Source organism: Nelusetta ayraudi, unplaced genomic scaffold (assembly GCF_046127955.1).
Source record: "Nelusetta ayraudi isolate G7.1 ecotype Tasmania unplaced genomic scaffold, CSIRO-AGI_Nayr_v1 ptg000095l, whole genome shotgun sequence".
Classification (NCBI taxonomy): Eukaryota; Metazoa; Chordata; class Actinopteri; order Tetraodontiformes; family Monacanthidae; genus Nelusetta; species Nelusetta ayraudi.
Genome location: NW_027466145.1, coordinates 484,709 through 509,695, shown reverse-complemented (window position 1 = coordinate 509,695; position 24,987 = coordinate 484,709). Strand labels below are relative to the sequence as shown.

The 24,987-nt window shown below is 46.1% G+C and overlaps 1 protein-coding gene across 1 annotated transcript in view; it reads left to right on the top strand.

The window, feature by feature from the left end:
- LOC142902585 (protein kinase C alpha type-like) overlaps positions 1 to 24,987 on the top strand; it is a 71,552-nt gene that overhangs the window by 28,742 nt on the left and 17,823 nt on the right. Inside the window, exons 3-13 of the mRNA XM_076047787.1 lie at positions 2,811 to 2,893; positions 10,485 to 10,596; positions 10,798 to 10,926; positions 14,222 to 14,378; positions 14,672 to 14,806; positions 16,195 to 16,288; positions 19,503 to 19,640; positions 19,882 to 20,055; positions 21,017 to 21,108; positions 21,219 to 21,281; positions 21,844 to 21,982. Of these exons, the coding sequence (XP_075903902.1) occupies positions 2,811 to 2,893; positions 10,485 to 10,596; positions 10,798 to 10,926; positions 14,222 to 14,378; positions 14,672 to 14,806; positions 16,195 to 16,288; positions 19,503 to 19,640; positions 19,882 to 20,055; positions 21,017 to 21,108; positions 21,219 to 21,281; positions 21,844 to 21,982 (1,316 nt within the window). The remainder of the gene's footprint in view (positions 1 to 2,810; positions 2,894 to 10,484; positions 10,597 to 10,797; positions 10,927 to 14,221; positions 14,379 to 14,671; positions 14,807 to 16,194; positions 16,289 to 19,502; positions 19,641 to 19,881; positions 20,056 to 21,016; positions 21,109 to 21,218; positions 21,282 to 21,843; positions 21,983 to 24,987) is intronic.

Below are 24,987 nucleotides of genomic sequence, written 5' to 3'. Positions count from 1 at the left end.
GACCTCCACCTCCACCTTCTCAGCTGAAGAGCCACTCGACAACAAAGTGCCACGGCTGTAGAGGGGATCTTTAGTATTTCATCAGTGGTTATGGATCAGTGAGGAAAGTTTCTGTGATGGTGTAAATAGTTTATAAGTTTTAAGCCAAGGAGGATGCAAGGATTTCCCCCTCAAGATTAAAAGACTCGCTGCCAGGTTCTTCTCAAGATGTTTCTGGAAAATAAACATGAACAAAAGTTTCCCTTCTGTCAAACTTAAAGTTGCAGAGATCCGAAGGTTTGGGGATGTCCTGAACTTTTATTGTTTCTGTTGTTTTTATGTCTCTTTGTCGTCTTTGTATTGTGCATTTTCCCCAACAATATCAACAAGTTTCTGAAGCTAATTTGTACTTGAACAAAAACTACTGAACTGACACATTAGTATTTTGAAATTTTCTGTCTTTTCAGGGCTAAAATTAGTGCCACCTGTTGGTCTTCTGGCTGCCGGATGATTTATTTTTGCAAGCCAATCCAGTGAGATCTATGAGCGGTCGGCGCCGCCCTCGCTGTTTATTTATTTATATGTTTTTTTTCTGGCTGTGTGATTTATGTTTCACATTCTCTCTTATTGACTGCGCTGACTGATGGCCTCTAGGGGGCAGGATAGCCCGGCCGAGTTGTGGTGGTGTATTGATTGGCCGGCACAGCCCCCTGCCCAATACCCCCTCCCACCAAGGTCTTTATAGATTATTATTTCCATTCCAGTCCAATGCAGAAGCATAAATAATTCAATAATGTTTGTTTTTTTTCTTGAAAAACAAACATAAAAGCAGCTTCGAGATACAAGGATGGTGAACCGCAGTACTACTACTGCTACCAACACGACTACTACTACTACTACTACTACTCCAATATTCTGTGTGAGGATTTTCAGCATTTCTGACAACTGCTGGTGTTCCTGCTCTGATTGGTGAATTTAATGTTGCAGGATGTTGCAGGAGAGCTTTACAGTTTTAAGGTTTTGTGTATATTTGAGGTTTGTGTTCGGGGTGCCAAGGGTTCAGACAGCTTCCATCACTCTCCTTCTCATCCCGCAACAAAACCACCTTTGGTTTTATTGCACATTAACATGTCACAGCTTTTAAATGATGCTGCTCCGTTAATTAGCTTTGCAGATAAAAAGACATCGGCGGTCAGTTTCCATGTGACTTGATCATCATTTTGTTCACTCTGGTCAACGTGCCTGGTCACTTGGTATCGATCTCTTTGTATCATCGTGCCACTTTATCAGGAAATGAAAAGATCTGCTTCCACAGAGTGGAAGAAGCCAGAATTTCCAAGAAAACGTTAATGGGTTAGGGTGGCGCTGTGTGAGGATGTTCGGTGTGTGTGTGTGTGTGTGTGTGTGTGTGTGTGTGTGTGAGAGAGACGCAATTTCCCATCACCCCATTGAAAGAACGTCTGGATGACATAAAAAAGTGAAAATCGGGGCAGAATAGAACAAAAAGTGTATTGTAGTCAACTGGAAACCGCTAATGGAGGTCAGCCAAGGTCAGCCGGTGCTGAGTGGCGACCGGCAGAGAACACGTTGGTTGGTTGGTCGGTCAGCTGCCAGGCTTTCAGCGTGTCTGCCTCTGTGTTTTAATTTAGCTTTTAAAATGGCAGAAATCTCACTGGTTCCATTAATTGAGCATAGAAATGTTTGGGGCGTGTTTCTCCAAACACTTTGCGCATTGCAGTTGTGTTTTTTTTTGATGCTGTGTTGAATGATTTTTATTTCACATACCCACGGGGGCTCATTTCACATATCCGTCTGTGAAATTGTGAACCAAACCAGTTTCCTCTCAGAAGTTGAATGTCGATAAGCGAGCAGTAGCTTCCTGTTTTTGGCTGAATCTCCGCCCTTTAAGAGGAAGCCGTTTGGCCCAGTGATCCTTGGCTTGTTGGAGATAGTCTATAGATTGGAGCGTTTCAAGGAGGCTCTGCGACATTTCCTATGTTAAGGGGGGGGACTGATGCGAGCTAGTAGGGTTGGACCTGATCACTTGGCCATTTCCTGTAAACTTGGAGCGACTATTAGCTTCACATTTTGCAATTTTCCATGTTCCATGTTGTCTCTGTACTCTGTACACTGTGCATTTAAAATGTGTGAACGTGTGTGTGTGTGTGTGTGTGTGCGTGCGTGCGTGCGCGCGCCTGTGTGTGCGTGGCCATCTGGACTTGTCTCTTTTTCAGTCTCTCTCTGCTCCGGCTGTCAGTCACTCAGTTGACCAAATGACAGAAAATAATTTGTGCTGCTTGTCAAGAGTTTTTGGATCGGTTTTGGACACTCGGTTTGGATGTGAACCGAGCATCCAAACTCATGGCAATAAAAAGGGACAACAAACAAGATTTGGTTCCATGGTTGATATTATATCTTCATCGAAAAAGTTGGAAGAATCTGATTTCGACCAAAACAAGATTTTTTTAAAATGTTGATCCAGGATGATCACTGAGGTATCAACCTGTACCTTTACTGGTTGGATAATACTGGGTCCTGGTTGGGTATTAGGGGGTCCTGACTGGGTACTACAGGGTTCTCATTGAGGTTCCTCTGGGTCTTGGTTGGATACCACTGGGTCTTGGTTGGGTACCACTGGGTCCTCGTTTGGTTTCTGCTGTCTTGTGCGCAAGGAGGATTTTGAAACAGCCACATTGAATAATCTATATTTCTTTCTCTGTTAACATTCCCGTCATCTTCAGCAGAATTCCATCATTTACCAGGACTTGTGTTTATGACGCCTTTCCAGATTTTGATGGAAACCATCTGACCATCTCTTCTTCCCTCCACAGTTTGCTGCTTCGTGGTCCACAAGAGGTGCCATGAGCTTGTCACCTTCTGCTGCCCGGGAGCCGACAAGGGGCCCGACACAGACGTAAGTTGACCCAATCCCGACTGACAGCTCCTGTGTGTGTGTGTGTGTGTGTGTGCGTGTGTGTCGGTTGGTCAGTCGGTCGGTCGGTAGGTGGCGACAACAAGAACTTGCAAAGATGTTTATTTTTACATTCCAGTAGCTTCAGAAGAAACAGTCCCCCAGATCTTTGCAGGTGACTACAGTGTTGTTGACACTCGAGTCCAGACCAGTTGGACCTGGTCGGAACCTTTCCACAGCCACAGCTGGTTAGTCCTCAACGCGTCGCTTCCTGCTCCTCATCACCCCAGAACATGTGAAGAGTTCACCCCAGCGTCTGACTTTCCGTGTCACACGTGTGTGGGTGCTGGTGTGTAACCAGAGATTTGCCAGTGTGTCAAACACACCCAAAAACCCTCTGGCTCTTGAAATAGACACGGCACAGCACGCTAGCTGCCTGATTGCAGAAAATAGCTGGCAAGTTCGTCGTCAGCAGGACAGTGGAGTTATTTTGACGTTTGACCTCTGTGACCATTCTGTTTTAACGCCTGATATTTTAATAGCAGCCGTCACTGCGGTCTTGTAAGTTTAGGTATTATTATTACTATCATTATTATTATTGTGATTATTATTATGTTCTTTTTTTTAAAATTCAAAACAAAGGTTCTCCTTTGTTTTATTATTATATGAAGATAACGTCAGATAAGCTATATGCAGTATTATTATATTATCATTTTGTTTCAGTGCTTCTGATTTAAAAGTAAAACATCCGAATGAAGCCGATCAGATTTTTCTGGTTCTGCTGAACTGCAGATCCATTTTCCCGACTGTTTGTGTGTAAATGTATTTGGTCGGACACCACAAACAAAGAGCAACGCAACCAAACCTGAGATTCCTTCCTGCTGCTGTACGTCGCTGTGCAGCGGATGGTGCTGTTGCCAGGGGCAACCACACATTTATATTTCCTGGCCTCAGCAGTCCCAGGACCGATAAATATCCTGGAGATCAGCAGCACCTTCCTGACTCACAACCCTGTTTTATAACCAGCAAATTCGGAGACGGCTTTCAGGGGAGGACCACTCCTCCGAGTTAGAAGCTACAGAACTCTGATTGAGCGAGATCCGAACCAAATATCTACACCAAAGATTGGAGCCAAAGATCTGAACCAAAGATCTGAACCTGGTTGATGTGAACCTGGTTGAGCTGAGAAAGTTCTAGTTGTGGGAATCTGTTTGCATGGTCGAACCACTCGGCTCAGAGCCAAACTCGAGGTCCGAACTCAAAAAGTATTCAGCTGTGAGACGCTGCGTTTGGCTTGAAGGCCATGGAGGTTGTTGCCGCATCTTTTCTTTGTACGTCTTTGTGTATCAACACAACTAAAGCACTTAAAGTGACAAAACGCTGCTGAAACATTAGCCAGTGAGTCCAACAAGTTCACAGCTCGACGGGGACGACAGTATCCATAATGCAGCAGCCCCCAACCTGTGTGTGTGTGTGTGTGCGCGCGCGCGCGCGCGTGCGCGTGCTCGTGCACGCTGCTGCATCATTGATGTCCACTTAGCCAGTACAGGACACGCGACCCGGTGACCGTCTGCAAGAGTTTTTTTTCCCCCGACCTGTACAGTCTCTCTCTCTCTCTCTCATCTCAGTCAGTCACACACACAATCACACACGCACACGCACACACACACACACACACACTCACACGTCAGGCTGATTGCTGTGCCACAGTCACGGAGTGAGGCAGCAGCAAAAGCAAAGCGACCCAAGGCGACTTGCTTGTCTCCAGAATCGAATCCGGAACATCCACCTGAAACGGTTCCAAAGAGGGTGATAAATCTTTCCGATGCGTTTCGATGTCTTCCGATGTGTTTGGATGCCGCAGAGTGAAATCTCATTAGTGCTGTTAAACCTCAAAGCCTCAAGGCTGCAACCAGCTAATGTTTGAAAAGGGCAGGAGACACTCTGATTCCTCCTGGGAGAAACAGGTGTTCTGCTGGAGGTGGAGGCCTGGGAAACACACGCACAGACGCATGCGCACACACACACACACACACACACACAGGCACACACACACTACATCATTACAAGAAACCTGCCGCCGGAGGAATTGAAAACAAGATTAAAGCACAATGGAGCCAAATTACATCATCGGCTCCGACCCTCGTCTCCAGCCATCGCTGGGCCCGCCTCCCGGATGCTGAGCGCCGCCAATGGTAACCTGCTTCAGTGAAATATGACCAAATGACACCAGAAAAACGGTCGAGTCACTGCAAGAGTTGCTGCTTTAGGTTTTGAACGAACAGAAAACCTTTATAACCTCATTTTAATAACAATATAATATAATATAATACAGTATAATGTAATATAATATAGTATAATATAATATAGTATAAAAAGGATATATAAAAATATAAAAATGGAACAAAACACACAAGTTGAACCGTCACTCACAAATATCACCTTGGAAGGATATTAGCGGAAAATAGGAGGTTTGGAAATTAAAAAAAGAAACAAAGAAAGGTGAGATAGTCATCTAACTAGCAGGATAATGGCTACTGTCACTGGATGAGAGTGCTCTGTTAGCGGAAGACAGGGGTGTGTGTGTGTGTGTGTGTGTGTGTGCGCACGCTAGGAGCTGCTGAATCACTTCCTGCTGAATTCTTCTGCACCGGAACGCCAACACGAGCCGGCAGTGGCTGTATAAAGACTTTGTGCAACGTGTTTCAGCAGTAAAAGTCTTGCTGTGTCAACGTGCTGTTGTGTGACTGTGTGCAACGTATGATGGAACGAGCCACTGTGTTGTGTGTGCGTAAACGGGAAAAAAATAAACGGTGTTTGTGAAAATTTCTGACAAGCAATAATCTGAACTGAACCCCGAAAAAGAATGATTCATTCCGGAGGAACAAGCAACAAAAATACCGAAAGTCTAAGAGTGAAAATATTTTCCATTGAACACACATGAAGACCCACATCGGCTCATCTGAACCTGATTCTGACCCAGTTCGAAACCGGATTAAGAAAACACCAGAGTTCTTGGTGACACCTTGAGCCAGATCGTCCAGGCCACTCGTAATTTCTGGGTCTTGGATGAGGAGTTTGAGTGCTGCAGAAGTGGGCGACTGAAGGCCCCAGACCGACCTTGACCCTGGGCTACTTTTTGACAGACACTTCCGCATTTTAAGATGATAAAATAAAATAAAAAACCTGCTGGTGTATCGTATCAATAGTGTTGATGAAGGGAACTGGAGGCAGAATGGACCTCCTCCACCAGGACCTCATTGGACAAGGATCCAGTCAAGGGAGCAGGATGTCCCGATGATGTACTATGGGAAATGCCTCGTTCCAGTAGTTCCTCTATAGCCACGCACGCACGCACGCACACACACACACACACACATACACACACACACACACACACAGATTATGTGTCCCTAAGGACCAGCAGGACTGCAGACTGGACTTGCTCTACTTGACCTGGGGTGAACTCGCTGGCACCCCAGACTCATCCGTCTCCCTGGATGTCAGAGCTCGAGTCCAGCGGTCCGGCCGGCTCACTGGCCTTCAAACAAACCAATCCTGAATCCCGGTGGACGCTGGCAGTACTGATGTCCTGACGGGCCACAGGAACTAAAACAGGTCCTGCAAGTCGACTCGCGCTGGAGGAAGAGGAAAAAAAAGAGTAAGGGAAGATCTTAAAATAGACAGCTGAGAAGTCTAAACTTGACCCAGCGTGTCAGAGTGAGGCCCGGAGCCCTCGCTAGCAGTGCTAGCAGTGCTAGCAGCTCGGCTCCACAAATAGACCACAGAAGCTCCTGCTTGGTCTGTCGATTCTGCACCTTCTCCAGGGACAACTCCTCTTTCACGCCGACGTCTCGGCTCCTCCTACCACTGCGAGTAACCAACCAAAAAAAAGCAGAAAACAAAAAGCTTCTTATCATCCAAACCATCATCGCCATGATAGGATGTATTGTTGCGTAACTTACAAGTAACATAATTGCCAAAGTCAAACAATGAACCCTAAACTACCCCAACTTCCCTTTGAATTCCCAGAATTTTTTGATTCCCAAAAGGTCTTGGTTGAACTTGCCTCGACCTTTCTCAGATATTTTTTTATTTTTTACCCTCTTATTATTGCATAAATTGTGTACATAATGGAAAAAAAATAAACATCTTGGTCCCAAATTAGCCCAGAGTTTTTCTGAAATTACAGTGAACCCAAGTCTCCCAAGGGAGTGTTTCCTGCTATGACCCTCAGACCTCAGATTATCTCAGATATTTTTCTATGCACGCTGATGAAAATTGAAGAGTTAAATATAAATTGTGTAGATGTTTCTCTGATTCCTTTTCTTTCTTTTACGATTTACAGACTTTTGTCAGACACATGACAGTGAAAATCGATGACGCCATCCAAATGTACTCCTCCTTGTTGTTCTCAATATCAACATTCCTCTCTCTAGGTGTTTTAAATTCTTTTCCGCCTGAGTTCACAAACTGGTTGATGTTCTGCTCCACTAGAGGGGCAAAGAAATCAAAAAACATCCGTCTGCTCCCGATGAATTACCCCCAAAAATACGGGAGCTAAAAAAGGCTCCTGGTCCGAGGTGGTCCAGGTCCATCCTCCTGGCTCCCCACCAGCCGGACTGCCGCCCTGTCAGGTGGCTCATTACCAAGAGGAAAAACTCACTGCTGCAGAACTTTTCTTCAAAGGAATCTCACCGACTTCCTGTTAATTATTCAGCTCCTGACAGATGGTCCGTGTCCAACAAGCCAATTCGTTTCGCCTCTGTCCGCTGCCTGCGACCCGACCTGATGATCTGGAGGGTCGGTTCTTCTGTTCCTCGTTTCTTTTATTTCACGCTTTGTTCTCTCACCCTGCGGGACCATCGCACACCAGTAGGGAGCTGCCGTCGCCACCAACGCCGCTGTTTGTTATTGACCCAGATGCCGCAGCTGTGAACTTCCTGTCCAATTTTATTCCAGTAAGCATTTAGTCGAACGCTCCAATCGAATGGCAAGAAAAACAAACAGGCGGTAAAAAGAAAAGCACGGCTGCTGGGTGGCTCCATTAAAACAGCACTGGCGTCGACCAGGGCCTCCGGGACCTCCACGATGCGCAGGACCTCCAGGACCTCCAGGATCAGCAGGGCCTCCATGCGACCCGGTCTACTCCCACTGGAGGAGTCTCGCTAGCATTTGGAAATGTCAGCTATTATCTGCCACAAGACAGATGTGTGAACAGATACGCCCCCCCACCCACTCCACTCCCCTGACCCTCCTGGCCCCGCCCCCCCGCCAGTCCGGGGTGTCGACCTGCACTTCCCCTCAACATGGCTGCAGCTTAGCGCTAAAGGCCAAGAGGAGCTAAAAATAGCCGAAGGGCCACTGTCCCGATAAGCCACGCCCTCCCCAAACCCCTTAACCACTTTGTCACAAGGATTCACCTCCATGTGACATAAAGGGCTGTGATTGGTTGGGATTGATTTTAGTCCTGCAATGCTGCAGCTGGTCGTTGAAGTTCGAGATATCAGCTGATACAATCAACCGGCATATTAAAACACACACACACACACCCAGGTGGAGCTTCCTGCCCCCCTCCTCCTGAAATGCCACCTCCCACAGAGAGGGGGCGCTAATGGGGTAAAAAAAAAAACAACATTTCTGCTGTTTTGGGGGAAATTATTGAATGATTGAAGAGAAACGATGACTGTTTCACCCTCCGCTGTTCTCTGGCTTCAAAGGTCACATGTCTCTCTGAGCCAGTAGGGTGCCGGCGCCCTCTGTTGACCCCGCCCCCTCAAACCCTTTGATGTTTTGCTGTGTTTTTTTTTCCCCTCCACGCTAGGAAAAAAAAGCTGCAGCCGGTCCCGTTCGGAGCCATCAATTGGTGGCTCTACAAGGAAGCAACTTTCAAATAGAATGAAATAACCAGAAAAAAAGCAGCAAAGTTACTGGACGCCGACCCGTGAGGTTCCTCCTGCGCCAGTGGAGATGGCACAGTACCCTCAACTGGCTTGCAAACTGAAGCCATTTGGTCTCGTGTTTGACCAGCAGGGGGCGCCTTGTCAGTGGCTGGTCTGTCAAGCAAATACGTTTTAAAAACTTAGGAAAAACTGTTGTTGAACGTTGGGAAAAACGATGTAGTGCTGCTTTAATGGAAAAATGAAACTTAGAGTGGAATCTTTTCAAGACGGTCAATGAGATTTTGAAACAATCCCTCAGAAAAATAGTAAATATATTTTTCCTGGTGCAATTTTTTTACGATTACATTTTGTCTGCTGACGAGCCATCAATCATCCTGCAGTTCATGGAAGGAACACAGTGTGTGTGTGTGTGTGTGTGTGTGTGTGTGTGTGTGTGTGTGTGTGTGTGTGTGTGTGTGTGTGTGTGTGTGTGTGTGTGTGTGTCAGTGGGGGGGTTAAGTAGAGGATAATCCTCCTTGATCAGCTGTTTGTGGGCGGATGTGAGTCAGTGCAGCTGGCGGTGCATCACTCTCTCTCTCTCTTTCTCTCTCTCTCGGGCTGTGCTCGCTCACTGGCTGCTGCTGCTAATTTGCCGACAATCACAGGATGAACTGGAGGAACTTTTTCTTCTTTCTGTTCTGCAGGAAGATTTGCAGATGTTCAGCTCCTGCAGTTTGTTTAACATTCTATTTCAACAATGTATATTGTTGTTGCAGGAGGCAGCCTGCAGGTGTTGCCATCACTGTTGACAAACCGAGGGCTAATTATTCAGCAGGAGGCTACAAGCAGTGCGCAAATTATCTGGTGATAGGCTGTAAACAGAGGGCTGATTATCCAGCAAGAGGCCAATTATTCAACAGGCTGTAAACCCTGGGTCAATTATTTAGCAGGAGGCTGTAAACAGAGGGCAGATTATTCAGCAGGAGTCTGTAAAGAGGGGGTTAATTACTCAGGACACTGTAAACAGAGGGCTAATTATCCAGGACACTGCAAACAGAGGGCTAATTACAAAGGACACTGTAAACAGAGGGTTAAACTGCAGCTTTGTGTCTTTAATCTGCTCATTCTGTGGACAATTCGGTCAAGTTGCTGTGAAAACGTGAGGTGACTCCATAAACAAGGCGGGGCCTCTGAGTCAGTCAGTTTTTTCTGACGCTGTGATTGGATGGAAGTGAGCGTCAGTGCAACATCGCACTAATACCGAACACACACGCACACACACACACGCACACGCACACACACTCCCAGGTTGTGAATGATCTGTTCGACATGTTCGGTCTGAATTATAATCTGACCTTTGACCTTTGACCCTCTGATGTTGTCGTCATGTCTGCCCTTTAAAACTGGTCAGGTGACCAGGCATGATGCCATCGAACACGGTGGAGGTCAACAACCTCGCCAGTTGTCCTGAGAGGTGGGGCCTGATTTCTGGTCACATTGCTCTCTTCAATGTTGCAGAGCTAACAGCGCCACCAGGGGACACTGTTGAAATTACGGCCAATAAGACGTCACATCCCCACCCATACTTTCTGTCTGTGTTTCTTCTTTTCTTCTTCTTCTTTTTCTATTGTTTTTTAGAATGTTTATTCATTGGTAATGTAATTGTTCGATTAAATGTTCATTTTCTAACAAAAAACCTTCTTCTTCTGCAGGATCCCAGAACAAAGCACAAGTTTAAGATCCACACCTATGGAAGTCCAACCTTCTGTGACCACTGTGGCTCACTGCTCTACGGCCTCATCCACCAGGGCATGAAGTGTGACAGTGAGTCGCACATCCCTCCATCCTCCTATCTATCTATCTATCTATCTATCTATCTATCTATCTATCTATCTATCTATCTATCTATCTATCTATCTATCTATCTATCTATCTATCTATCTATCAACCAGCAGTGACCAGCAGCAGCATTTGTGTCGTAGCTGACTGACCTGAATTGTGTTGTTGTTGTTGTGTCTCCTGCAGCCTGCGACATGAATGTCCACAAGCAGTGTGTGATGAACGTTCCCAGCCTGTGTGGAACCGACCACACCGAGAGGCGGGGCCGAGTCTTCATCAAGTGCGAGGTCAGCGGCGACGGCCTGCAGATCACAGGTAGGTTCACCGCTCAAGTGGGGAGAATTTTCCTTGGAAAATTCCCAGGAAAAAAATTCATATAAAATTCATGGAAGTTTCTCGTTCTTGTTGCCAGGTAGAAATTGTGAAGTGAAACACACAATTACGTAGTCCAGCAGGAAGTCGGTTCCGTGCAGCGTTGTTTTGCATCAATTTTCTTTCCGTGTGACTTTGAAGAAGAATTTGTTGGTTTGCAGAAACAAACGTGTTGAGGCCGCAGCACGAATGAATTAGCACATGAGAATTTCCTCTTGGAGACGAATAAAACTTTCATGTTTGACCAGCAGGGCGGTGCCACAGCGCTCAGCGAGATAAACAACAACAAGCCTCACCTCGTGCGGGCTCATAAAAATCAACTTCTGACGGATGGATTGGGCTTACAAACATTTGCAAACTCCAAGTTTTCAGAAAGAGTCACGACAACGCTGGACTTGTTCTTTTTCTTCTTTTTCCTGATCCAAGTATACTCGGCAGTGCGGGGAGGATTTTATTTTATCGTCCGAGTCTGTAAATACTTTGGAGAGAAAGGGAGAGAGAGAGAGAAAGATGCAGAGAGATGCAGGTGGAAGCTGCCTTGCTGCAACCAAGTTATAAATAAAGTTCTTTGTCTTTGAGTCTGTCAGGATTCCAGCAGAACTTCTTTCGCCTCTAGCTGGACCGCTGAGCTCCTCCAGTCTTACTTCTTGGGAAGATCCTAATGACTTTCAGTGGCCTCACAATGTTAGCTCATATGGAGCTGCCGGCAGCTAGTGCAGAGTCACTCAATTGGCCGCTAACGGGCTAATGAGGAGCTGAAGCCCAGACTTAGCCAATCATCGGTTGGGGGCGGGGCCAGGGTGGTTTGGCGCAGGCAGGTGATGCAACACCTCCACTGGTTGTGTTATGACGGCCAAACAAAAAAAAAACCTGGTCGGATATTGTTTTTCCAGACATTTTTTTTGAATATGACCAAAAATGTGATTTAATTTCCTGAAGAATGTTTCTGAATTTTTCTGGGCCACAGCAGGGAGAGCAGCGGCCAGACACAACCAGTCGCACAACTGGTGCACAAACATTCATCCTGCAGGATTTTCTTCCTATCAGCTGTGAGGTTGTTTTTTTTTTTCTCAGTTGTTTTTTTTTTCCCCTCTCAGCTGTGATTCCTTTTTCTAATCGTCCAGCCGGCGTCTCCTCTAAATTCCGCCTCGGTATATAAATGAAGGAGGTTAAAAAATAAAAGATGTTGTGTTGAAAACAGAAGGAATTAAATGAGGGTTAATGGAGGTGAGCAGCTGCAGGGTCTTTACAATTTAATTCAACCACACACACACACATATGTTGCCGTCATGGCAGTGAGTGTGGAAAACACTTCTACAGCAGCGGCGTGAGGTCACATGACCAGTCACATTACCTGCCCTGGTCAGGAGAAAAAAAATGTAAAGGTGCATTCAAGTCTGTGTGTTGCAGCTTCTTAGCAAAAATACACATTTCCATTTGCCAGTTTAAAAGAAAACTTCACTTTCTTTTTTTTTTTTCTAAAGAAACATTAACACTAAACTCAACTGTTTCATTATTAGTCCATAACACAACTATTAGTTAATAGCACAAATGTTAGTCCATTACACAACTATTCGTCTGTACACAACTATTAGTCCACGACACAATTATCAGTCCATACCACAACTATTAGCTTACAGCAGCACTAGTCTGTTACACAAAGAGTACAAATATTTGCACAAAGTGGACGAAGTGAGCAGTTACAAGTCGTAACTGAGGAAACAATCGGCCTCCATTGTTGGGCTGTTTATATTGTCTGGCAGCTCCGAGGGCGAGGCGTTACGCTGCTGCGCTGTGTGTGTGTGTGTGTGTGTGTGTGTGTGTGTGTGTGTGTGTGTGTGTGTGTGTGTGTGTGTGTGTGTGTGTGTTCACCGCCTCTGTAAACACTCCAAGCTGCTCATGCTCAACTAAATTCTATTGGCTGGTGAGAAACACGCAACAAACAGCCATTGTTGACGAGCTAGCTTGGCAACAACGGCTAGCAACTAGCAACAGCTAGTAACAGTTTAACCGGTGGGACGCAGAAAGAACAAGAGAAGAGCGTCTCTGTCCTCCACCGACCTTTTCCAACTGGAAAATGCAAATGGGAGCAAATTTTTCCTCCATCTGTTTCCGTCTCGAGGCAACAAGAGAGTTAGTCAGACAAGAGCGACGGTAGCAGCCGCTGACCAGTAGGTGGCACCAGGTCATTGCTGAAGATCAGTGGCTCAGGATGTGAAGGTGTGGACCTCCACCAAAACCAGAGCCGGGAAGACTTCTAGTGACTTGGTCCTGGTCCCAGCAGATCTTCTCACTTATCCATGAAGTCTGCTGGTTCTGGTCCTTTGCGTTTCTGTCTTTATTTACTTTTCCTCATGGATGTTCTGGTCTTGTGCTGAGGTTCCACCAGAAGCCCAGATGGCTGTGAAGACTCGTCTCCCAGCAACGCTTCTCTTCTCCAGGAACCTGCACCACCTCCTCCTCCCCCTCCTCCACCTCCTCGTTGCCTTCATCTCTTCCTGCTGCTGATGTTTGTGCGTCTATTTGTGGGTTCTCGTCTCCATCCGATAAAACTGGACCTGCTGTAGGTCTTGCAGAGCCTCGTCTCTCCTCGCTGCAGAGTTCTGAGGAGGAAGGAAGAAAAAAAAAAAACAAATCCGCTTGGCAGCCAAGCTGTGGCTCAGACTGATAGGCCAGACTGGAGAGCCCCCTGCTGGTCATACAGGGAACTACCATCCTGTCAGGGCCTGAAATTACCCTCTTCGGGTCAGCCGAAGCAGTTTGACCCAAAGCAGTTTCAGCTCCTGTCTGTTGCTTCTTCACGTCTGGTTGGTTGAGACGAGCCACCTGTTTCTTGTCTTCGACCAATCAGAGTAGGGAACAGCAGCACTGCCCACCTGCTTACTTCTCCACCGGAGCTTCTGAGAGGTTTTCTTCTCCCATGTCCTCCCACACCGTCGACCCGAGGCTTCTTCTGTGCGTGTGTGTTTGTGTGTGTGCGTGCGTGTATGTATGTATGTATGTGTGTGTATGTGTGTGTGAGAACCTCTCCATCATGACACCCACATCCTGCAGAAGAAGAAGCTACTTCCACCACTTCCCCAAACTTTGAATTTGACAAAAAAAAATCTTCATAAATAATAATTCTAAAATGCATAAACCAAAATGATTTCAGGGTTTTGAGAAAGGTAACAATGACACCAGTAACCCTCTGAGCCACTGACTCATCTGCTGTTGTCGTCCCTCCACCGTGTGTCAGTGGGTGAAGGCCGGAACCTGATCCCCATGGATCCCAACGGTCTGTCCGACCCCTACGTCAAGATCAAGCTCACCCCCGACCCCAAGAACGAGACCAAGAAGAAGACCAAGACCATCCGCTCCAACCTCAACCCCAAGTGGAACGAGACCTTCAACTTGTGAGTCCCTGTCTTGTCTTGTGTTGTGTTGTGCTGTCCTCCTCGTCCACTGAAGGTCACGTGACCTTGGATGCAGTTAATCATATAATTAATAACAATATTATCAGTTATTATTATCATCATCACAGGCATTAATTATCCACAAAGTCAAATTCAATTGCAATATTGGTTTATTTTGTCTTTTGTATAGTTTACAGTAGAACCTACAAATTTTGAAAAGTTGAGGTGTGCACTGAAGTGTGTGTGTGTGTGTGTGTGTGTGTGTGTGTGTGTGTGTGTGTGTGTCTGTGCAGCAAACTGAAGGCGACAGACAAGGACCGCCGACTGTCAGTGGAAGTCTGGGACTGGGACCGCACCACCCGCAACGACTTCATGGGGGCGCTGTCCTTCGGAGTGTCGGAGCTGATGAAGTCTCCTGTCTGCGGCTGGTAATAATCACTCTTAGGGCCAGATCCACAAAGTATGGAGAGCAGCGGTAAATTACGGCGTGTTTTGTGCACTCCGGGAATTACAGCCGCGCTCATCTTCGGAAGGCGCGTCAGTGTATTTATATATATTTCATTGTGTTATATATTTTAGAGTAACCGCCACCTCAGTGCGATTTGTAGCTGTTTAGTGGCTGATCTGATGGAGTAGGTGCAGGTTTCAAGTGTAAGTGAGCTTGTAACCTATAAATGTTTGGCGTCATTAATAAATAAATAAATGAAATAGATGTTTTTCTGTATACGCACACCTCCTCACCAGAGAGATTCGCTCTGACGCCAGAAACACTTTGACGGCCGAAACTGTGCCTGGTTAAGACTGGCGGTGTTTACGCCTGTCAAAGTAGGTGTCACGTACTTTGAGGTGTGTCCAAGTACGTGAGGGCAAACTCTTTTTGATCTACCGCGTTTTCGAATGACACATATTTGCATAGAAGGGGGCGTCATTTTGCTCGTAATGACTAATTTAAATACATTCAAATGAACCTACCTGCGCTACCTGCGCCTCGGCGCATTTCCCGCCGCTTTTCACATATGTGGATATTGTGGATCTGGCCCTTAGTCGTTCAAGATTTCTTTTTCTTACTCTGTTTTATTAGTAAAGCTCACTCAGATGTTTTGCGAGAACACTGCCAGTTCTCACAAGTTGCCATTGTGTGGTTTTACGAAGTTTCTGAAGTAAATTAGCAGTTTATCGTTGGTATACAGTGTGGTGCAACCTTAGTACTTAGTACTTGGTTCTCTGTTCTTGGACAGAAAAATTAATTCCTTAACCGACATGATGAGATGAAACTCAATTGGCTGAGACAGGATGTGATTCTGCGAGACGTGTTTGTGGTAAGATGCAACGTTGTGCAACACAACTAGTAGGGACACAGATTTGAGGCGATACAAAACGATGCAACTGGACTCAAATTCTGATACTTGAAGATACGAAAAGTTGTGATTTGACTCAATATAATCGGATGAGGAAACATTTCGACACAGATATTTAGTTGTACCCTCGGGTAAGTTGTAGTGACACAGCTACACACATTGTGTTGTTGTGTTGACATTGATTCTTTACAGTTGCACTAATTTGACCCTTTTGTGCAGAATGGCCTCAGCAGTGGACACACAACAAAGTGTAATTTCCTATTGCAAATGTTGAAGGAAAGGGCTTTTTAGTAGGGCTTGCTACACTGCCACCCAGTGGCCAGCTGCTGTAAATGCACAGTCACGGGAAAACAATGGCAAACTGCAAGTTGAGGCTCTTGGACCAGTATAACTGGACGTCTGAACCTCCTGGACCAGTAGAACTGGAGGTCTGAACCTGACCCCCCACCATCCCCCAGGTATAAGCTGCTGTGCCAGGAGGAGGGCGAGTACTACAACGTTCCCATCTCAGAGGAAGACGACGGCAACGAGGAGCTGAGGCAGAAGTTTGAGGTGAGACCAGAACCCGAAGCCATCTGTGAAACCATGGGCTCTGTGGGAGGGGCTTAGAAGACGTATCTGCGCCCTTCTGTTAATAGCTGGTTCCTCCTGATTTGTGGTGATTCATCATCAGTAGACAACACACACCCAAATCAAATAACACGCATGCACGCACACACACGCACACGCACACACACACCCACACACACACACACACACACACACACACACACACACACACACACACTGAGTTCACTCCCTGCTGAGAGCAAAATGAGAGCGAAGCCACTCTCTGATTGACCTCCTGCCATCGGGGGGCGCTGAGTCCCTGCAGGAGCCTACTGGAAGTTATTTTCTGTGACATTTTCTGCAGCACACCCACACATAGTATGAAGAGTTGTGTGCTGTTGTGTCGATGTTGTTATTGTTATTGCGAGTTTTTTTTATTATGGTTGAATAACTAAAAAAAAGCAGATGAGATGACCTTCGTTCTGCAAGAGAAGAGGAAGAATGGAGGAGGCCGTTAAGGATGTGTGTGTGTGTGTGTGTGTGTGTGTGTGTGTGTGTGTGTGTGTGTGTGTGTGTGTGTGTGGCACACCACAGTCTTGTGAGCAAGATTAGGGTTATTTTCAATCACTGAATAGGAAATGTCTCCATCCAAACCCAACAAATAAAACAAATATCCGTCTTCTCGCGGGTCAATTAGGCTCCACCCCTTCCTCTTCACAGCCCCGCCTCCCTCCTGTGTGTCTGCTGAGATTTGAGACGTACAAGTGTGTCGTGGCCCTGCACAGTGTTGTGTTGTTGTTGCTGTTGTTGTATTTAACGCAACAGTTTCTCCTTCTCCTCCCTCAGGACTGTCAAATGAGCTTTAACCTCAAGGTAGCTTCTCCTCCTGCTGCTCCTTTTCCAGCTCCTCCCCCTCCTCCCACACATCTTCCTTCTCCTATTCTTCCCCCCCCCCCACATCCCCCTTCCCCACTTCCTCCTCCACTTCCTCCCACTGTTCCTCTTGCTCCTCCTGCTGCTTCTCCCCCTCCTCCTCCTGCTGCTCCTCACAGTAGTTCAGTCCTGTCGGGCCTCACCAGGACAACAACAGATAACTAAATTATTATTATTATTATTATTATTATTATTATTATTATTATTATTATTATTATTATTGAATTAAATTATTAAATAATCAAATAATTCTGCCTTCGTCCTTCTCTCCTATTGGTTGACTGAAACACTCAAACTGTCCCGCTGAGGTTCCGTCACCACTTCCTGTTTGTATGCCTGCATGTTATTATCATTATTATTATTATTATTATTGTTGTTATTATTATATAGCTTGAGTTTGTCTCCTTTTCTATTTCTCGCACCTCCATCTTTAAATGTGTGATGATCACCAGCAACCACTAGGTGTCAGCATGGCACTCTTAACGGTTGGCCCCTCCTCTTTCAGGAGTCTGTCCTCATTTCCTGTTGCTCCTTTTTCCTTGTTATTTTTTCCCCCCCTCCATCATTCCTTTTTTCTGATTTGCATTCTGGTCTTATTTCTTTGGCCTCGGCGTCCTGCTCGTTTGAACCGGTCTGAGCCGGTTGGTTAGCAGCAGGTTGGTTAGCAACCAGCAGTTAGAAGTTGGTCTGTTGGTTAAGTTGGTTCTGGTAAAGAGTTGAAAGGTCCCATGTTATTCTGTTTTTTTTATGTTGCTGCCTCACTGATCAATGATTTAGAAAAACACAAGGAGCACACTGAGCCCTCCGTTAGCTCTCTGCAGTAAAACTGATGCTTCCTCTTCAAACTTCAGACGGCGGACTTCAGAGGGCAGAGCCGAAAACCACCTCGTCAGATTGTTTCATGTCATTCACCTGGCAGAGACGTTTGAGAGAGTGTGGTGATAGAAGTGCCCTTTGTGACGTCACAGGGGGCTTGTGTGCATTTCAACAGTAACACAAAGTGAAGGATGGACCAATCAGACTTAATGTGGGACCTTTATAACCACGGTGATAGCGCCCCCTTTGGGAAACCAGCTCACTCCCTATCTGGGCCTCTGTGTCGGCCATGTTGGCTCCTTCTCCCTGTGGTTGCAGGACCGGAACGCTGTGGTGGATGAGTCCTGTCAGGTGCGTCCCCTCCCCCCAAGCTGCTGCTTGCTCGCCTTGGCCCCAACCTCAACCTTTTCTTTCTGCAGCTTACAGGTGTGCTGTGATTGGACGAGTTGGTCTGCGCTGCTATGTGCTCCGTTCACTTCCTGTCCAGATGGTGATCGACGCCTTTAACCAAACTAAAGCTGCTGCACCACAGCGCTGCCTTCTGATTGGCTGGATTTTTACCGGAAGTTTGTCCGCGGTAGCACTTACCTGGCTAGCTGGCATGTTGCAGCTTTGCTTCAGTGAGTTAAGCGCTGTCTTGTCGACGCCAATTCTGCCACATGACCTCCGAAGAAGGTCCGGATGAGAGGAAATTACTTTCACTGCACGTTTGCGGCGCGGTGCTAAAGGATCTAGGAAAGTGTGAATGACGTGATGTAGAGCCATTCTTCAGCAGCACGACCTTCAGCCAGTGAAGATCAGGAACCCTGGAGGTGGCGGTCAGAGTCAGGGCATCCACCAGGGTTAAGGTCAGGTGGAGGTCATGTGTGAAGGTCAGGGTGGAGGTCAGGCATGAATTTGGAGCTTTTGGCTGAAATGTGTTGACGGTTTGTGGTGAAAACTGCTGTTTGTTGTTGTTGCTGATGTCGCTCCAGATTGCTGTTGTGACTAGAGAGCATCTCGGAGCATCTTGAGAGAAGAAGCATGACCTTAGCATGACCTTGAGAGTAGATCTTTTGTTTTTTGGTCCATTTGAAGGACCAGCAGACTGCAGATGACAGGTCTCCTGGTCATTCCTTCATCATCATCATCATCATCATCATCGTTATCATTATTATCATCATCATTATTATCATCTTCACTTGATTGTTTTGGAGATTTTATATCACCCACCTACAGAAAATCTAATTTTTGCTGCATCTTCTGAAAATGTTAAATCACAAACGACCAGTTCATTTATATCTGTGTTCATGTTTTGTTGCCAAACTGTTGTTTGAAGTTCAAGTTCAGGTCCAGTACAGGTTCATTTCAGATTCGGTTCATGTTCAGTTCAGATTCTTTCAGGTTCAGTTCAGGCTCAGTTTGCAGTTTGTAGTTGTTTGATTGTTTGTTTCATTTATTTCATTTGAACCCCCCCTCCTCTGTGCAGAAAGCCAAGCTGGGTCCAGGTAAGAAGGTGATCTCGGAGGCTGATGGTTCCACTCAACTGCCCTCCAACAACTTGGACCAGGTCAAACTCGGCGACTTCTCCTTCCTGGCCGTCCTGGGGAAGGGCAGCTTCGGCAAGGTGAGAGAGGGAGAGGGGAAGGTACGGAGGGAGGGAGGGGCGAGCAAGGGAGGGGGCGAGGGAATTGGACGAGCAAGTGAGGGATTTAAGGAGTGAACCAAAAAAAAAAAACGACATTGAACATCAGCTGAGTTACCGTGATCCTCTTCCTCCTCCTTCTCCTCCTCCTCTTTCAACTCTTACTCGTCCTCCTCCCGTCCTTCTCCATCTCCTCCTCCTCCTCCTCCTCCCTCTGCCAAAGGTGATGCTGGCGGAGATGAAGACCTCCGAGGAGCTCTACGCCATCAAGATCCTGAAGAAGGACGTGGTGATCCAGGATGATGATGTGGAGTGCACCATGGTGGAGAAGAGGGTCCTGGCGCAGCAGGACAAGCCGCCCTTCCTCACCCAGCTGCACTCCTGCTTCCAGACTGTGGTGGGTGGAGCCTCGGGGGTGGGTGGGTCAGAGGTCAGGTCACATTAACTTAACTCAGTGAGAGGCTTTGAGCCAAACAGCTGAATCACACAGGACACCAGGTGTGCGTGTGTGTGTACGTGTGTGTGAGAGAGAGAGAGAGTGTGTGTGTGCGCGTGTGCGTGTGTGTTTACCTGACATTATAAACTGATCCAGACAACTGGCCGTGCACTTCCAGCTGAGGACACCAGGTGGTTCTGCAGAAGACAGGAAGTTGGCGGAGCTTCAACTCGGGAAAAAAAATCCCCAACAACTTCACACTGTTGTTATTGTTGGTTTTTTTTTAGTTGTGAGTCTTTCAGAGCTGATAGATTTCAGTTTTCTGCTCTGGTGAATAAAACAAACACACCTGTGAGGGGTCGCCACCACTCCGCTGTGTGTGTGTGTTGGCCGTGAGGGAGCAGCGGCTGCTGCTGCTGCTGTTGTGCGACGGCAACCGGAGCTGACAGATTGTTGTTGCAGAGTGTTTCCCTCTTGTGTGCTTGTTGTGTTTTTTCTGGGTCACCTTGTCAAGACAGAACCAGCCAATCAGACAGCCTGGGCTACGGCCATGCAGCAACACGCAACTCTCTGCTCAGTTTTTGTGAAGCAGAAATCTGGACTGTTGTGTTATTTCTACTGTTTGAGCCCACAACCGCATTGTTATTTAACAGCATAGTTTTTGCTATTAAAATGAAACTTCATATTTAAAAAAAAAAAAAAGAAAGAAAGAAAAACGTGCTTAAATTAGAAGTAATTTGATTTTTAAATAATGTATTCATTATTATTGTTCCAGCCTTTACCTGAAGAAGCAGCTAATTATTGGTCAAAATAAATTCACATCAGTGTGAAGTTTTAGGTGTCTCTTTTGCTCAAATTAACAAATGAATCAATGAATCAATGAATCAATGATTGACTCCTTTCTCCTTGTGCCTCCGTCCAGGACCGCCTCTACTTCGTCATGGAGTACGTCAACGGTGGCGACTTGATGTATCACATCCAGCAAGTGGGCAAGTTCAAGGAGCCACAGGCAGTGTAAGGCACTTCCAATCGATCGATCAATCAATCAGTCAATCAATTGAGAAATCAATCAATCAATCAATCAATCAATCAATCAATCAATCAATCACAAACTTGTGTTCCAGGTTCTATGCAGCCGAGATCGCCATGGGTCTCTTCTTTCTGCATTTGAAGGGGGTCATCTACAGGTGAGTGGCTCCGCCCACCAGGTCGGACACAAACTTAAACTCTTAATTTTTTAAAGGACCAGTGAGTCGGATTTTCTGTTTTGGTAAATAATAAAACATTAAACACAATCACACAATAACCATTTGAAGAGTTACATCACTGGTTATTGAAAAAGATAAACTCCAGCCGTCCAGGAAGCAGCACAGTTAGCCTGCTGTTTACAGCCTGTTGCTAAACCTGTTGCTTGACCGTCTGCCTGTTTGAAAACAAGGCATTCTCAGGCGGCGGAGCCAGCACCTAATTAGGCCGGCGCTCACTGAACTGGGAGAGGTATTGTTGTCCCTTTGCGACATCACAAGGGGCTGGTGTCCAGAACTGTGTGTGTGTGTGTGTGTGTGTGTGTGTAAAAAGGATACAAAACTGAAGCAAGTCCAAAAAGTTTACAAAGGATGAATTTATAGAGACACAAATTTTTTTGGTGCGATATGGACCTTTAAAATGTCTGTGTTGGGTGATGTTGTGAGTCTCTTGTGTGACGATGTGAGTCTGTTGCATGACGATGTGAGTCTGGGCTTCCTGCAGGGACCTGAAGCTGGACAACGTGATGCTGGACTCTGAAGGTCACATCAAGATCGCCGATTTCGGCATGTGCAAGGAGAACATGGCGGATGGGGTGACCACCCGCACCTTCTGTGGGACCCCGGACTACATCGCCCCCGAGGTCAGTCTGAGCCTCTTACTGTCTGTTTTCCCAAAAAAAGGCACCGTGTGTGTGTGTGTGTGTGTGTGTGTGTGTGTGTGTGTGTGTGTGTGTGTGTGTGTGTGTGTGGAGGTCATGAGGTCATCGGTGGCGGTCTGGGCGGAGGGTTAGGGTCATGCTGTATGGCGTGACGCAGGCAGCATAATAAGTGTTGCCGGAAACTAATAATACAAATAATTAAACTTTAAAACTACAATACTACACCTATTATACTACATTACTACTGCTAACTGCAATCCTGTGTTACAACTGTAAAACTACAATACTACAACCATAATACTACAATATGACAATTCTTCAAGTCCTACAGAACTTAAAGAGGCTTTAAAGCAGAGGAGGCAGTTTAGTGATGAACAGGCTTCTTCTTCTTCTTCTTCTTCTTCTTCTTCTTCTTCTTCTTCTTCTTCTTCTTCTGTGGTAAATGAGAGCTGACTGGGAAATGTGGTGCCACCTTCTGCTCGTGTTGCATCATGCATGAGTACCAACATGAACCAAAGCAGCTTCTGTCACAGGATTTTTTGGAAAAAAATTTGTGTTAATGAAAAAGTTTTCATTTAAAACCTTCATGTTTTTGATGTCAGACTGGTCGAGATCCAGAGTTACACTTCTACAGTTTGCGCGTGTGTGTGTGTCTGCGTGTGTGCGTGAGGGTGACGGCTGAGAGGTGAGAAATATTTTAACACTTGTGTGGTTTTATCTGTATGTGAGCGTCTCTCCAGTCGTAGCTGTGCACACACACACACACACACACACACACACACACACACACACTCTGACCCAGATACCATCAGTGTGGCTCCAGTCTGGAGGAAGCTGATGTGAATTTACACCTCAATGACTTTGACACAGACAGGAAGAGATGAGAGAAAGAGAGAGAGAGAGAGAGAGAGAGAGAGAGAGGGAGAGAGAGAGAGAGAGAGAGAGAGAGAGAGAGAGAGAGAGAGAGAAGGGAGTATCGACTGTAAGGAGGGCAAAAACAAAACAGTGGGCGGAGCCACTCCATGACTGGCCGCTTCCCTCCACGCCCGGTTGGTTCCCACTGCAGCGGCGGCCTCGCTCGCCCCAGGCGACGGCGACGGCGAGCTCACGGTACGCTGCAAAGCGTCTCGCTGGTAGGGAGAACCAACCAGAAGCAAAAATAAGGTGAAGAGGTGTGGCCCTGGGGCCAGGGACCCGCCCACAGGGAAGTCAACCTGAAAATGCACAATGAAATGTTTCCTGGTGTTCAGGATCGAACACGACGGCCTGTTTACAATAATGATCAGTTTAATAATGTGATAATTATCATTTTTTGTTATTCGGACTGATTTTTTCTATGAAAGTCAGTTCTATGAAAGTGTTTTTCTGTCATTGTCACAACAAATTGACATTGACAAAACTATGCTGCCCTCCAGCAATAGTTTGTGAGTTTTGATGGTTTGCTTGAATGAGAATCATCTATTCATCATCATTTCCTGCTGGGCTATTGGGGCTCCTCTTGTAGGAACTTGCATTGCTCAACTCTGATTGGTCCAAAAGATTTGCCAAAGATGCAGGGTTTAGTAGATGTTTCTGTAAAGGGCTGTGCCCTTTGCTTTATTGTCTGTTTTCCAAAAAAAAAAAAAAAAAAAAAAGGCACCGTGTGTGCGTGCGCGTGCGTGCGTGCGAGCGCATGTGTGGAGGAAGGAGCCATGAATAGCTTGCAGTCTGATCCACAACTGTCATGTAGCATTAAAGCTAATGGGAGAGAAATGTCTGCACTCGTGCACAAGCTCACACAAACACACACACACACACACACACACACACATACAGCCTCTGGATCCATTCAAGGTAAATGGAGCAAGCATTCAGTTGTGTTAATTGTGTATCCAGACTAATGAGTCGAGTCAAAGGAGGATCTTTGTTTTATCCAAACGTTTTTAACTGCAACAAAACACACACACACAGGCACACAGGCACACAACACAACGTGAATCAGTGGGACTATCCTGGCCAGCGGCTCTCATACCATCAAAACCATAAATAAATAAATAAATAAATAAGGCAATCATTGAAGATGAAACAGAAGCCGCAGGGAGCAGAACGTCAGGAGGAGGTCACACTTGTCCACTTGAATTATTCACAACCTCAAGAATAATAATAACAATAATAATAGTAATAATATATCAGTTTGATGTGGATGAAAGAATAAACACATGTCTGAATGCACATCATCAATAAGTGACAGTCAACTTGCTGTTTTTGGCCCACCGAGGCCCACCGAGGCCCCCAGGGCCCCAAACTAGAGACTTTTTGGCTGAATGGACCCAAAATGACCCAAACTGTTGCTTTGTTCTGCAGCTCTGTTTGTCTTTCTGGACGTTTTTTTTTTTTTTGTCTCTTTGTTTTGTGTTGTCACGTTGATAATACAGCTTTGGCCTGGTAAATTAATGCTGCTGTTTTTCTTTGGTAAACTGTAGCTTTTAAAACCCTCTGTAAAGCATCCATAGCCAAAGCAATGGCGTCACCCAGGGGGAGTATTTATGCTAATCTGCACACTTTAGCTCGCTAGCTGACGAGCTAAAGAAAACACGACTTGTGCTGAAAATAATTTTAAGTGTTGACAGTTGAACACTAATGGCAAGTTGTGTCATTCTTCTGATTGAAGCAGCAAGTTTCCTTAAAGATAGACCAGAGCCCAGACCCTTGTTTTAGTCCCATATGAGGGATTATAAAGACACTGTCTGAAGTGTCAACAATGGACAGGAAGTGTTTCCTCTTCATCTTAAAGGTCCTGCGCAACTGTTGACCTTGGAGCTCATCACAAATATTACAGAAGGTAACAACCGTGGCTCGGTCTCCTCCCACCTCCCGCCTGCTCATTTCCTTCAACCCTCCCATTGTCACGTTGATGGCGTGAAGGAGATTAGAGACAACGACCGACAGGATAGACTACGGTTTGTCAGACAAGATAAGTGCAAAGGTTCTGAGGGTCTGAAAGCAGT